We start from the raw sequence: 16000 nt of genomic DNA, 5'->3' as shown, positions 1-16000 counted from the left end.
TGTGAGACTTGGAACAAAAAGGATCCATGCCCAAACACAGCACTGTGGAATTTTAGACAGAAGGGCAAAAGAGAAGATTTAAGTAGCGCTCAGAAAATATAAACAGGTCATACACAAAAGACTGGGAATCTGAATGTAGGTATCTCAGTAGCCAGGCCTTAAGCTAGAAGAAAATGAAGAAAGCCTTCAAGATGCAGAGGAAACATTTATTTCCAATGTAGAATACTATGAATTACTTGTGAAGCATGATTTAAACTTCTTAGATGATGATTTACCTCCCATGGATCTTTTCTGTAAAAGCTACTGGATAATGGGCTCCACCAAAGTGACGTGGTAAACCAATGAGGGAGAAAAACAGGAGATCCAGGAAACGTGGAATCTAGGAGAGAGGCCAAGGACATCTCCTAGATGACGGTGGATGTTTCTATAAGAGGACACTGATAGAACAGCCAATATGATTGAATCCCATCAGGGGAAAGTTTCAGTTCTATAGAACAGTTTGAAATGAACGAGCGATTGGGTCACAGAAAATAAAGCAAACGATTCTCTCAAAAAGCCTAAAGTCATTCTACCAATGTCAGCAGAATGAACGTATAGGACTTTTCTGATTACCTGCTCTAAGACTGACAGCTGGTTTATATATAGTGGCCAACTTACAATCAGTGAGTGTGGCATTTCACTCATTTTGTAATTATCAGCAAAGGTTGACAATACCTTAGAGGAAATTATATTTTAAGAATAACACTTTAGCTGAAAACAAAGCAATCTCAAATCAAATGCAAGTATAATCTCATTTTAAGAGAAAAAGCATCATGGAGCCCACTCTTGTGCTTTGTACAAAAATGAGAAGTGGAGAGGCAGGGCTTCTCCTCAGGAATTCTCAGACATCCCTGAGCACAATGCGGAGATGGCTGGCACACATCGTTAAAACTTCATTTTTTTTTCCTAGATCATCTGTAAAATCAGACAATCTGGATCATTCCCTTATGAACTGACACAATTTTGGAACAACATGTAATTTTGCCCTTTGGCTACCCAACAATGGAACTTCCTGTCATGGTATGAAAGATTGTATTCAAATTAGACTCTTCCTGCAGTGTGACCTAGGATGTTTTCTCTTCTCTGGCCTTTGTTCCTATCCTTTTGCCAGGCCTGGGGTTTCTGCTTTAGAGCAGGTTCTACCCAACCTTCTTCCAGCAAATTCTCATTCAGTTTGAGCTAACCTGAAGTAATTTCTGCCATTTGCAACCAAGAATCCTGATTGATACATAGCCCAACCTGTAAGTGGAGCAGATATTCCATATACATCGTCCTTGAAGGATGGTCATATTACCTATGAATATCTCCAGCCACACCGAGCACCCTACATCCCAGGGCCAGCTGCTATGGTGCTGGATAATTGCAGATATGGCAAAGTAGTTTTTTTCATTGGGGTGAAATGTGTTTCCTTTCAACTTCTATCCCATTGCTCCACTGGTCTATGGAATAACCCACACCAAGTCAGACCCTTCTGTGACACCGTAACTATTAAGTATGTATAGTTATGTTGGTCCTCTCTTCTTCATTTCTGGTTTCCAGGGAGAATCTGCATCATGGTCACCACCTTTCTTAGCATCCACCTCCTGACTGTCAGCATTTTTGACTGACCTCAAAACAAAACAAAACACAAGCCAATGTTTCCCAAAGTATGTGACTGTGGCGAAAGCATTATGTTGTCCTTCATTCTTAGTTACTATGTCCCCATCATACGTTGTTTCTTTCTTATTCCCCTAAATTTTATCAGACCTATTTCTTGACCCCACTGGTTGCTTGGTTTGGAATTCCCAATGAAGAACTTATTATTCAATATCCTTCTCAAAAGCCCTTAGCCCAAGACCCAAGTGAACAGGAGATCTGGGAATGTTGACTTACCTGTGGCATGTTCCCGTAGACCTACATCAAAGGCAAGTTTATCTGTCTGGGATCTTGATGTGGTCAAACATGTTAGATACTGTGAAACAAGAGCAGATGCTAGTGAAGTCATACTCTTCTATCAGGTCTTGGCATCTCACCACTAGTTGGCTTCCAGTTGTCAATTTCAATACTGAGCTACTGTATAAAGGGCTCGTTTACTGTATTCAATGGTATAACACATTTGAGATATACTTTTAATAGTATATTTAAAATCTCAAAGATGTTCTTCTCTGGTGACCCAGTGATTTAACTTCTAGGACTATATGCTACAGATATGTTTGAAATTAATATTTCAAACAGATTTAAAATGCTTTAGTTCAAAGATACTGAGAAACTTTTAAATTGGAAACAATATAAATGGAACGTCTACAACCAACAATAATGCAAAAGTTAATAAACTTTGGTCCTTCATTTTATGAAATATGTTACCATTAAGAGTATTTATCCAGAGTGTGTAATAGCATGGAACACATGCCAAACAGCACAATTAACAGGTACACAAAACTTAAATTGTCTGGCAACTAGGCTAAAAGGAATTACACCAAAATGATATCTGAAGTTCTCTTTGGACAGTGAGATGTACCATGATGATTCCCCTACTTCTATTTATTTTGGTTTTCCAACTTTCTATGAGCTTCAGGACTTCTCAATGTGTATGGGATCCCCTCCCCACAAACCCCCGCCACTGATTATAAAAATGCATGTAAAACTTAACATTGATATTTAAAATAACTTAATAATGGAAAAAAGCCATGGCCTGTTCCTTGCCCCCTTTACTGGCAGGCACAGTGGCTGATCTTAGAATCAAACTGGTTGGCAGATATGCACTTGAAATGTGGTTTCTGAGTTCTACTTCTACTTCTCTGCAACAGATAAATGGAGAATCATTGCATTGTCCAAAATCCTATGTCACAGGCTTCATTCTCAGAGCTACTCCTAAAAAGAACTAGCTAGTAGAGAGTTTATGTTAACTGTGAATCCAAATTTTTCTGGGCCTGGGGGACAGTAAATACAATAATAAATCACATAATCCTTCACATCTCTACCATGCTTTTAGCCCAAGTTGTCAAAGCCATGAGAGGTGTGCTGTTTGAGGTTTTGTTTAGTCTGTTCAGGTAGGAAAAGAGAGGTATTAAGGTTTTATTTACCCTATGGATAAGCACCAGGTTCTGAAAGATACATGATCCCATCTCAGTTCTAGACATCATCAGGATACAAAGTTTCCCCACTCTCTAAATGTCCCCATCTCCTGCTCCTATAACGTTCCATTTGGTCACTTTTGTTCTCTGTCCTCTGCCATGAAAGACTACAACAGAAGAATGTTCAGGCTGAAAAGGTCAACTTCTTACCAGTCCTCAGGAAGAAAAAAAAAAAGCCGCCATAAATAAATTATTTAAGAGCCAGCTGCAGCTCCTGCTGCCAATCTGACAGTTCAAGCTTTGAGATGAACTGTGAGCATACTGCAGGTGTAAATGTGTGAAAACGAAGTCTTGAATTAATGTAACATTTTCCACTTGGGCCAGAGAAAGAAGACGAGCCTCCCTTACACTGATACAAGTGACGATGAGCAATACAGGGATGGAAGCAAGCAGGATTAGAGCTGGCACGTGTTACATTCGACTGAGATCACCATAGTCTCCTTAACGTGCCCTGCAAAAGTTCTACAGTATCCAGATTTTTCTAATTATATTTACTTAAAACTTGAACACTTTTTCTCATGTTACACTGAGTTAGCACCATTTTGGTTAGTTCCGGTTCCAGACCCCTAATTAGTTACAGCTCAATGAGCTTTCTGTGACGGCTTTGCTCCTTATCTTCCTACAGCCTCTGGATTAACATAATACCTTCCAATTATTCCAGGACTGAAGGCAATGGATACCATCCCATTTCCATTAGCTAGCAGAAGAGTAGAAATTTCATAAAAATCTCATTTGATTTTTCTTCTCTGTTGGTTATCCTTATATGCTTAGCGAATTATTTCATGGTTTACTTCTTCATCAGTTGAACAAATATTTATTGAGCATCTAGTATGAGGCACTGTCCTTGATAGGGTTAGGTTTAGTTAAATAAAAAAAAGAAAAGACAAGGTCCTTTTTCTTCCCAGAGTGGGGACGAGAGTGGTTAGACATTAGGCAAATACCTAATTGCAAAATGAGTAACTTATATGAAGAAAATGCAAAGCAATAGTGTTCTCTATTTACATTCCTAATTACTTGTGTGTTAACATAATCTAGATGCTTGTTGGTTTCCTATACTTCCTCCCTTCTTCATCTTTTTCCTCCTCCTCGAATGGTGAAAGTGGACATCCAGATGTGCTTACCATTCCGCTGAAGGAGTGCCGCAGGAGAATCGCGTGGCCATATAGCAGGGTCCTGTGGCCACCCCCTTGTGCTGCCTGTGGGGAAGGACAAGGAAAAATGTCAGCACGGGCCGCTTGTGGCCCCCTCTAGAGCAAAGCAGGACAAGAATTCTGAAAGACAGACTACAAAGGAAAGACCCATTGCAAAGCTCCCCAAGAATTCATTCTAGAAGCGAGTGGCCAGCCTATGGGCGAGGGGGCGACTGGTGACCACAGCCATGCAACATCCTTGGGAGAGGGTGTGTAGGGCCAAATCTGTTCTTAGAAAGGTCCCCTGCCCAGGATGAGCAGAAACCCGAGCTGTTCTACCAGAGAAGCGTGTAAATGAGATAGGTACTGCTTACCTTCCTTTGAAACTTCTCAGAAGCATTCGAGAGTGAGAGAGAGAAACAAATGTAACTATAGCCTAGCGACAGAAAGGCAGCTTGGGGGACAGGCATATGGTCACATTCTGTGCCCTGTGGTCTTTTCCCTTCAAGGCATGTGGCCTTCTGCACCATCTCTTAAAGGGGTCCTATTTACCCAGATCTCACCACTGCAGACAGCTCTGAAATGCAGGACTTTCAAAGGGCAACCAGCAGTGCAGAAATGGACCCATCAGCTGCAGGACCATCTCGGTACTTTCTCTGCCACCCCAGGTAGTTCCACTTTGGCTGTTCACTCAGTGGCAACCCACCCAGTGGGAGAGGCACAAGCAGAGACGACTCAACATAAAGCTGCTGTGTCTGCTTCTTTTTCCCTTCATCTGTCTGATTCACCCACCATGGTCTAAACCCAACAGTACATGATAGGAGACAAAACTATTATTTATTGTCGTTATTCCTGAGTTGGTAACATGACAACATTGAAATCCACAAAGAAGTCCTAGAATTTGTTGGTATCCGCTTTTTTGACCTTTTGCCTAAATCCCTTCCCCATCCTATTACCCTGCCCTGAGACACAGTCAAATAATGTTGATCACACATACCCCTTAGGAAAAGATGTTTCAGCATAGGACTCCATCCCTAAATATGCACAAAAAACATCCAAAGCCTGAGATGAAAGTTAATCCTAACGAGAAATTCTAACATTCTCCTTCTATATGCCAAGAGCACCTCTTAGGCACCGAATATTATTTAGACCTGCACACCAGCAACCACAGGGGCTAGTGTGAGGTGTGGTCCTCTCCTGTGCCTCCCCTCCCTCAGAGCAATGAGCAAAGAAGGCAAAAGCCGGTGGTATGGAGAGAAGGCACAGGTCTGAATAATAAGGTCTGGAGTAATTTTATTTCAACTCTATTTGGATTAAAAGAATCGCTCCGTTGAAGAGATAACTTTTCAAGTCATATCAGGAGCCTAAAGAAAAGAAAAATGATAGACGGGGTATCATGTTTTTTAAAAAGCTGATAAGTATATAAAAAGGTGGCTGCACTTTCCTCACAGCTGCAGAGATATTTAAGGGCTCCCCAGACCTTAATACGGTGGAGCAACGAAATGTTCTTTGTACTATTTCCGAATTGCTCAAAATCATTCGAACTAACTTTAGTTGCTGTATTTCCAAATGCGTCAACAGCTACGTTAAAAGGAGTCACACCCAATCATTTCCACAGCCTGTCCGTCTGCTAGTTTCCCTATTTTCCCTCCTGAACCAGTCCGATGTCTCAAACCGAACTCCTGACGAAATGACATGTCCTGGTGTTAACTGTGGGTCACACCTTTGTCTTTGTTCCCATCGACTCAGTGAAGCATCTTGAAAGGAGCCCAGCGTCGCTGACCACAAAAAGTGGCACCCAAGAGCGTGTGTTCCCCCTCTTCTCTGGCACTGCTGCAAACATCTCCTGGCCCTCACAGCCTTTATTATGGCACCAGCAGAAAAGCAGAGAGATGAAGCACAAGTGTCCCACTGGGACTGAATGGGGCAGCACCATGAAGAACACAGGAGGCTTCGCATCCCGATGCCTCCCTCTGCCACGGCAGTGCCTCGTTACACTGGTGGGCATCATCGATGGATTACAGCAGAAGCTGCTGGACACTATTCCTCTGTGCTCGCTCTACCAGGCCTGGGGTGGAACACGGGAACTGGCGCTTCTAATAAGTTCCAGGGGACAGGACCCTCACGTTGCTGGTCCGGGGATGACATTTTGAGGGCCACTGCTTAAGGAATGATCAAGCTTCAGTGCTTGCCAGAGTAGAGGCAGAGGCTTTGACAATCATCATCCCGGTGAGAGCTCCTATGGGTACACACCAGGGGTAGGTGCTTTCCAGAACATAGTGGCTTGTCATCAGGATTTTTCCAGGGAGGAATGATTGTCCCCACTGACAATGTGAGGAGTTTGACCATATATCCTATGGCTGGATGTGGCTGGTGGTGGTAGCGGTGGGAAGTGACCTCACGGTCAATTCCAGAACATGAGCTTATTTGCTCTAGTTTTTATAATATATTCATTTGCCTACCGTATACAAAACCAGTGTAAAAAGCAACCAGGAAAGCAGGAGAGAAAGATACTTCCTTAGCTGTTAAAGGAAGGTGAATTGATACAGCAGGGATTTAAGGAGCCCTGAGCATACAGCAGGCACAGAACTATGCAAAGTGTTATACATGAACTATCTCATTTTAGACTTGCAATTAGTGCTGTGAAGTAACTGTAGTCATTATCTCCATTTTTCAGCAATGCAAACTGAGGCTTTAAAAGGTGAAGTAACAAGCTCCACGTCATACAGGTTCCAAATACAGAGTTGGGATTTCACCGTATGCCATGTTGTCTCCATCTTGGTAGTCTGGTCTAGAAAGACTCGTGTAAAAAAAAAAAAAAAACAAAACCATGTTGCAAATAGGAAACAAGCTGCCTGTTTAAAGAGGTGAAGACAAGGCGCATTGGAATAGACTCGAAGGGTAAGAAGGGTGTTGAGGGATAGCATTATTGAAAAGGTAGACCCTAACAGGTCAGAGTGTTGACAACCAATGAGGCTAAGAAGGAGGCACACACACGAGCAGAGGCCTGTTGGTGGAAAGTATGAAGTGCACACGGGGACCAACAGATGATTCACTGATTCGTTTTGGGGTCAGGTGAAATGAAAGGGAACACCTGGAAAAAAATGAGGGCACAGGTACAGGGCAGTCAGATTATGGGCAGCCATGACTGTTCTACTGCTAATGGGACGCTGGTGTAGTTTTTCGTTTTTGTTTTTCTTTTTTTAACTGGTGTAGGTTTTTAAAAGCAGAGGGTCACTGTCAAAAGCGTACCTTAGGAAGGTAACCCTGATTGCACAGTGGTGGAAGAGCTGGAGGCATCAAACCCTGGGACAGAAAAGATCATTCATTCATTCAGCTCCTATGACAACAGTAGAGTGTGGAACCAAACATCTTGGCGTCACCCTTTACTCGCTTCTCCCTCTCATACTCCATAGTCAAGCCACCTCTGGTGCCATCTCTGAAATACATTCTACACCCAAGTATTCAGTACCTTGCTGCCAACACCAAGGATGCAGTATCCATCTCCTGCCAGGCTGCCTGGTACACACCTAGACGGTAATAATGGTGCCCTAACTATGCTGCCTGTTGCATCCACACCCCCACCCCCACCCCACCCCCTTTTATAGTCTGAGCCAACATGGCAGCCGGAGCCATCCTTTTAAAACTCTGTTACATCGTGTTACTTTCTCACTCAACTTTCCCACAGGCACTCCCTCCCATCCACTGTGGCTCCGTTTCACACCTACAAGTGCAATGTCCTCACCATGGTCTCCAAGACCCTGCATCAGGACTTGGCAAATCTTCCCTATAAAAGACCAGACAGGGGGCACCTGGGTGGCTCAGTCGGTTAAGCGTCCATCTTCAGCTCAGGTCACGATCTTGCCGTGCGTGGGTTCCAATCCCTCATGGGGTTCCCTGCACTAAGTTCAGAGCCCACTTTGGATCTTCTGTCCCACCCCCACCCCCCGCTCCTCTGCCTGCCAACCCCCTCTCTGTGTCAAAAATAAACATTTTTTTTTAAAAGAAAAAAAAAAGACAAGACAGTAAATATTTTAGGCTTTCCAGGACACATATGGTCTCTGTCATATAGTCCTTTTTAATTTCAACCAACTTTTTCAAAACCGAAACCATTCTTACCTACAGGGCTACCCATAAACAAGCCACAGCCTGGATATGGCTGCTGGCCTTGGTTGCTGATCCCTGCCGTCCTTGATCTGGATCCTTTCTACCTCTCTGACATCATGAGCGTGCTCTCCATCACTCCCTCTGCTCTAACCACACAGGCCCCTGCTCTGTTCTTCAGACAAGTATGCTGCTCCCTCCTACCACAGGGCCTTGGCACATGTGTTCCCCTCTGCCTGGAATGCTCTCCCTCTAATATTCCTGTGGCTCATTCCCAGGCTTCATTCAGTTCTGCACTCACATTTCTCATTTGGAGAAGCCTTCTCTGATCACCCTTCCTAAAGGAAAAATCACCCTTACTCTGTCATAGTTTGCTGTCTCATTTCTTGAGGCATGTATTATTAGCTGATATGAATTCATGTTATTTCTGATATGTATCTATCCTCCTCTACTCCCCAGGATATAAGCTTCATGAGTCTGTTGTATTCTCTGCCACAACAGCACTTTTATCAGTGCCGGGCAAACAGTAGGCACTCGTTCATATTTCCTGAAGAAATAAATAATAATTACATCAAGTGGTCCTTTTGTCTCCCTCTTATGGATGGGAAAAGATAAACTTTCCCATAATTGGCTTGTAAGAGGTGAGTGGGGATTTGAACTTGGATCGAACTACAAACTCTACTAACTCTTTCCACAGTCTGACTCTACTTTTGGACTAACATTCCAGGAAGGATGTATTACGGTACACAGAAGACTGCATAAACCTGCTCACAGGGGATTCAGACCGCAAGACTCTGAGGCAGCATTGGGATGGCAGTCCTGTCCCTCCATGAGTGGCCTTAGCTGTCCCCAACAGCAGGAGGAGATTATGTGGTACCACCTCACAGCACGGGGGTGGGGCAGGGTAAACCTGGGAAAGGGCCCTGATGCCACATCCAGAGGAAAAATATTCCACTGGATCATTAATTCAATTGTCTTGCTTGTATTTTATTTCTTTTAAGTTTGTTTATTTATTCTGAGAGAGACAGACACAGTGCAAGTCGAGGGGCGGGGGGAGGGGGCTGAGAGAGAGGGAGAGAGAGAATCCCGACCACGCTCCACACTTACCAGCGCAGAGCCCGATGCGGGGCTCGAACCCATGAAGCTGTGAGATCATGACTGTGACCAAACTAAGAGTTGAATGCTCAAGCAACTGAATCCCCCAGGTGCCCCTTCTTGCTTGTAATTTTAAATGTATTTTTTTTTAATTTTTTTTAACATTTATTTATTTTTGAGACAGAGAGAGAGCATGAACAGGGGAGGGTCAGAGAAAGAGGGAGACGCAGAATCTGAAACAGGCTCCAGGCTCTGAGCCGTCAGCACAGAGCCTGACGCGGGGCTCGAACCCACAGACCCCGAGATCATGACCTGAGCCGAAGTCGGCCGCTTAACCGACTGAGCCACCCAGGCGCCCCTCTTGCTTGTAATTTTAAACTTAACTACATTACTGACATTTCTTTTGGTGGATACCAGAAAACACCGCCTCCCAGTAAGATAAACCTGTTATGGCCACAGAGGGGGAGCAGTGATTCTCTCTAGCCACACGTAAGTATTTCAAGGTATTTTAAGCGATCTTCTTTTCCAATCTGGAACCCCAAGTTCCTCTTTGGGGACCCCAGGCTCTGGGAAGGCTCCTTGGTGAATGTCACAGAACACATGAAGGCTTCAGTTGCCACCTTCCTGGGAAGTTTGTAGGGCATGAGATCATCTGTTGGATGTGCCTGTGCACACTTTCATTTTCCTTTTCTTCTCTATCCCACTCTGTTCTACTTTTAGGCTATCAAAGAAAGAAAGAAGCCTTTCTAGAAGGTCACAGAGCAATAGTTCCTGGACAGGCTGGAGGCCCCCCACAGCGCCCAGGATGATTACATTTCCTCAGATACTACTGACAACTAATAATGATGCCATATAAGTAAAAACAAACCAACCGAACACCCCATTAACCTAACAGTACCCCTAACAGTACAAACGAAAGCAGGTAACTCAGTACTTTCAGTAAGAAAACCATTAAAGATTCTATTCACAACTGATAAAAAAAAAGTAATAAATTTTTCAGGAATTTACTTAGAGGAGTTAAACCTTTAGAATGAAACCACAAACCTTTATTCTATAAAATGTAATTTGATTTGGTGAAATATTGAGGTGTACAAGGAGAATACCAATATTGGTAAATGCCTGTTCTTCTAAACTTAACTTACGGATCTAATGCAGTTTTAATAATTCTAATGGAATATTTTGGAATTCAGCAGAGTTGCTAAAAATTCACCAGGAAATAGAAGCAGTAAGAAATTTTTATTCTCGGGCACCTGGGTGGCTCAGTCAGTTAAGCAGCCAACTTCAGCCCAGGTCATAGTCTAATGGTCTGTGGGCTTGAGCCCTGAGTCAGGCTCTTTGCTGACAGCTCAGAGCCTGGAGCCTGTCTCAGATTCTGTGTCTCCCTCTCTCTCTGCCCCTCCCCCACTCACACTCTCTCAAAAATGAATATTAAAAAAAAATTTATTCTGAAAAGGAACTAAGTTTTAGCAAATGTTGTGAAGTAAAATTAATTCATTCTGGTATGGTTCAAAAAGAAGAATGTAGCACAATCTAGGCAGTCCATAAACAAGTACCAAGGATAGCATGTGATAAGGCAGATTTTTAGTACAATGGGCAGGGAGAGGCATGATTATTAAACAAATTTCTCTGTGATATGTGAACAGCAAATCAGAAAAGCATTCAGTAAGATCCACAGGAAATATAAAAGATTCTGGATGGATAACAGAATTAAATATTTTATTTTAAAATTAAATTCTAGAGTTAGCACATAATAGAATAGTCCACCATTCCTTTACAGAGCTAACACTTATGTATGTTTGAAGTAACAGATGCGCTCAAAGGCAACAAAAAACAGATAAGATTGTACAAAGATCACTGGACTTCAGAACACTGCAAACACTGAATAGATTTCAGAATACTTTGTATTATGACAAATGGGTTAACATCTTGTTGAAATGTAAGAAAAAAACAGCCTCAAGTAAAGAAAAAGGCAAAGGAGATGAATAAATGATTCTTATCAGGAATAAAGTTAAAATATATGGAAGGGACTTTATCTCTTCTAGTAACGAAAGGAGTGACAAAGAAAGCATTTTTTAGACATCATTTTATATCAACTAAATTTGCGAAAATGGGGAAAACACAATGCTGTCTGAGCTGCAGTTTAGCTGGTGTGATCCCGTACGAGGGGACACTGGAGCGCAACTCTTGCATGGCAATGTGGTAATACATAAAAGAGCCATAAAGAGGTCTATAGCCTTTGCTGTAGTCATTCCACTTCTGGGAGTAATTCAAGACAAGCAAAGAAGTATGCACCCTGTTGTGATAAGAGCATTATAATGGAGGCAAACCAAACACCTGGAAAGAGCCTAAATATCCAAAACAAAAATTGTGTCTCGAAGTCATGGGCTTCTTTAGGAAGTTCTATCCATAGCCATTAAAGACAACAATCACAGAGGCTCCCAGAAACAGAAAAATGTGTGCAACATGCCGCCCGTGAAAAAGGCAGAATGCAAAATGCCTTCGACTGTTATGCATCTGCAAGAACGATAAAGAATCTAAAAAAAATGAACTAGCCATTTGGTTGGATGCGGAACCATTTGAACTTTTCCAAATTTTTCACCCTACTAGCCTGACATTTTAATAAAAAACGCATTTGTGTTGGGGGCAAAAACTGTTGCATGTGTTTAAAGGCATGGAATGCAAAAATGTTTTGTCTCCTCATGACAACCTAAGTTGCTCAAGGATGTCATTAGCTTGCCAGAACTTTCCCTGCCTGAAGGGCTGATGGCAACACACAGCAGGGGGTCTTCTTATTGGCACTAATCCAGAGACTAGCTCTTCCCTGTTGTCAAGTGGAAACACCAGGGAGGAAGTCTTTAGCCAAGACCCCTCTGACTCCCTCCTCATTCCTTCAGGCCCAGGTCCAGACTCCTGAGGAAAAAATCTCTCACCGCAGCAAGTCACTTCTGCTGGGATCCCAAACACACTCGTTCTTCTGACTGCTCTTTGAGGAACCTTCACCTTGGATTCCATCCTTATTCCTGGAGACTCGCTTCCTACACTCTTCCATGCTTCCAAGGCTGCCTCCCCCCCTGCATCAGATTCCAGGCCCACCTTCCCCTACTGTCATAGGCCAGCCCACTACCCAGCTCTGACCAAACTCTCAAGTCCTCGCTTTTTTTTTTTTTTTAATTTTTTTTTTCAACATTTATTTATTTTTGGGACAGAGAGAGACAGAGCGTGAACAGGGGAGGGGCAGAGAGAGAGGGAGACACAGAATCGGAAACAGGCTCCAGGCTCTGAGCCATCAGCCCAGAGCCCGACGCGGGGCTTGAACTCACGGACCGCGAGATCGTGACCTGGCTGAAGTCGGACGCTTAACCGACTGCGCCACCCAGGCGCCCCAAGTCCTCACTTTTCTAAAAGGGGTGGGCAGAGAGGACTGGGCAATACTTCCAGAGCTTAAAGGACAACAAAGGAACTGATGGGCATTTTCCAAACAGGTCTGAGACTGTAAACTCCTGGTAACAGGGACAATTTTTGTTCTTTAACAATAGTTAAGTAGTTCATTAAAATTTAAAAAGTGTCACCCAGGGATGGGAGGCCACATGCACAGATTAGTTTGACTTATGCTTTAAAGTCAGAGTTGGAGGGGGGCACCTGGGTGGCTCAGTTGGTTAAGTGTCCGACTTCAGCGCAGGTCATGATCACACAGTTCATGAGTTCGAGGCCTGTATTAGGCTCTGTGCTAACAACTCACAGCCTGGAGTCTGCTGCAGATTCTGTGTCTGCCTCTCTCTCTGCCCCTCCCCTGTTCATGCTCTGTCTCTGTCTCAAAAATAGATAAAAACATTAAAAAAAACATTTTTTTAAAAAAAGAAAAACCAACATTGGGACCTGTTTTTGCTGACCAAAAGAAATATAAAGGGGATTTTCTATTTCTCACACACATCTACATAGGTTATCACAAACTGTGAGATTATGACCTGAGCTGAAATGAAGAGTCAAGAGTCGGAGGCTTAACCGACCGAGCCACCCAGGCACCCAAAGGGATCATTCTTTTATTTTGACAACTTGATTTTCTATTTGTAATGGGATGGTGCATATGGACCGGAAACTCCTAGTCAGAGGAGGCTGAACCACTAGCTACAGAAGGCCACACCTCCAGGAAAGAATCACCCTAAGGGGTTTCCCCCATAAGAAATCCTTCACGTGAGTCTGGGGCAACTCAACCAAGACAGCACAGGCCTTTAAGGTAAATGTACTTGAAAAGAAGCCATACTCTTGGCATTGCTCGTGGGCCTCTCGGGATACCGTTAAAAACTGGAATAATGAAACAATTTTAATGAAGTATAGAAAAGAGGAGGGTGTGGCATCTGACAGCCGTACTTCCCCACATTCAGTGATCATGGCAGTCTCCCCAGTTGCCTTTCCCAAAACACAGGCGCACATGTCAGAGGCTGTGAGGCACAACAGGACCCCCAGAGAAAAGTCTGACTCCGGTTGGCTGAAAGCCTACGGGAGTCACTGCTCCTTCTGCTAATGCTCTTGCAGCAAGGTAAGCAGGGGGACGGGATTCCAGGGAGCTCCGCCTCCCACACCCTCACTGCTTCCCCCTCCCATCACCACGTGTGACAGGACTGAAGAGTGCAATGTCCCAAAAGCTTTGTATAAAACCAGGCTATTGTCCTTTCCTTCACTCTTCAAGTAGGGAGAACACAATCCATCCCCATCCCCAGCCACGTACCACGAATGCCAAATTTACCATTCCCACAGTTTATAATTCACTCAATTCAGCCAAGCCCTCCTCTTAGAAGCACACAGAATTATTTTTCTTGGGTAAGAAGATTCTGGAAATCTCATTTTTGTTCAGGTCATTAATTTCCCAGCCACATGGAAGTATTTCAGGACATAAAGATAAAGGGCCACAGACTGATTTGAGAACGTTCTGGGTCATGAGCGCCCTCTCCAGCAATAACCTGTACAGCAGGGAGCTATTCTGTTTCAGCAAAAAGCCCCTCCGACACAGATCTGGCCCAAACCTTGCACATATTTTGGTAAGTGAAGTCTGAGAGATGGCTCACATGACCTAGGGGCTGTGGAGGGGCTTCCATGGTACCCGGAGTTCATGAGTTCCTACGAGAATTTTTAAACTTCTAAGAAAGAAAAGTCCCTGCATGGTGTACAGGTAATCCCTGAACGCATAGCTGAAAAGACATGGGAAATCTCCTGTTAAGTCTCTAAAAATAAGTTTTTGATCCATGAGAACCTATGTAGATGTGTGTAACCATTTCCCTCACTCCCTCCCAATCTGAGGAGTTTGGGAAACAAACCAAATTACTCTGTGAGGTTCCCACCAGGGCTAGTATTTTACAAACACTGATTGTGCAACAGAAAGATAACCATTCTCCACGGAGGAGAAAGAGCCTGTTGTTGGGATGCCTCCAATTCAGCACAGGGTCATTCTAGATACATCTGTGCTTTCCTTTGAACATAGATGTCCAGGGAAACCAGACAGCCAGAATGGCAGCTCTAACATGTGTTTATTTTTATGGTGTCTTTTAAGAGAGCAAATTGACAGGAGGTATCTGTCAGGGTATTACCGACATTTAGATTGATGGCAAGTATACTTTGGAAAGAGGTGAAGCAATCATTTTTTTCTCCGAATTAATGTTTCCCCCTCTATCCCACAGCTGGCTAACACACTTCTAAGAATCTGACATTGCCAAGTTCATTCTTTACATAAAAGAACCCCAGCAGTTGGATTTGTTTTCCAGTAGCTGCTCTGGTTTTTTATTTCAACCACCTACACATCATTCATCAGGCCTCTGATGAAATGGCAGACCAGCGGCCACATAGGGTCAAGACTAAGCACTCTGTCCAATCATTGCCTTTCATCCAAGGTAACATATACTGAGTATTTTCTACCAAGAGTTTAACATCTGAAAGGTCAGATTACCTTGGCATGAAAAATTGAATATGTCTCTAATCTACTAATTCTCTAGGGAAAAAATAGGAATAAGTTTTTTTTTCACAAAGCCACTGTTGAGTCCTACTGTGTGCAAACACTTCTACTCATGAGGGCTATGAGACAGAAGATGAAATCAATTCTATTTTGCTCTTTGATCCTCCTCCCTTTCTCCTGCACTCCTCAACCTATTTCTTTTCCTCTCTCGGATGCCCTTTCACATATTCCTCATATTGGTCTCATATCTGATCTTGCTGAACAGAGATCAACTCCATCCTGCTCTCTATATCCATACAGCAAGCCCAGGGCCATATATCCAAGCAAAACAAACACACAGCCTGATCTGTTCTTGAAGTATATTAAGTGGCCTTGGATGGAGAAGCCAATTCCTAAGAGTTCTGTGTATGTGTGGACCTGTGTGAAGATAGGAAACTAGGTGCCCCTAATACTTGCTATCTGCCCACAGACCATATTCTGCTCTGAGAACCATAGCACAATTCTTCTGAACATCTTACAGACTGATTCCAGACAAGTAGTCCTCAGTCCCACCTATCAATCAGAACCACGGGTAG

At 43.4% G+C, this 16000-nt stretch overlaps 1 protein-coding gene and 1 long non-coding RNA gene across 2 annotated transcripts in view; one reads left to right on the top strand and one right to left on the bottom strand.

Annotated features, from left to right (window-relative positions):
- Nucleotides 1-16000, bottom strand: part of RYR3 (ryanodine receptor 3) — a 455720-nt gene that overhangs the window by 294571 nt on the left and 145149 nt on the right. Inside the window, exons 5-6 of the mRNA XM_045059588.1 lie at nt 4274-4348; nt 1912-1990 (exon numbers count right to left, since the gene is read on the bottom strand). Coding sequence (XP_044915523.1) covers nt 1912-1990; nt 4274-4348 — 154 coding nt within the window. The remainder of the gene's footprint in view (nt 1-1911; nt 1991-4273; nt 4349-16000) is intronic.
- On the top strand, nt 7649-9357 carry LOC109500733. Its single transcript, XR_006599364.1, has 2 exons — nt 7649-7819; nt 9084-9357. It is a non-coding gene; the product is annotated as an uncharacterized LOC109500733 (long non-coding RNA).

The sequence above is a fragment of the Felis catus genome, chromosome B3 (assembly GCF_018350175.1).
Source record: "Felis catus isolate Fca126 chromosome B3, F.catus_Fca126_mat1.0, whole genome shotgun sequence".
In the NCBI taxonomy this organism is placed as follows: Eukaryota; Metazoa; Chordata; class Mammalia; order Carnivora; family Felidae; genus Felis; species Felis catus.
Note: the sequence above shows the minus strand (reverse complement) of the source record. Positions and strands in the feature narration are given on the sequence as shown.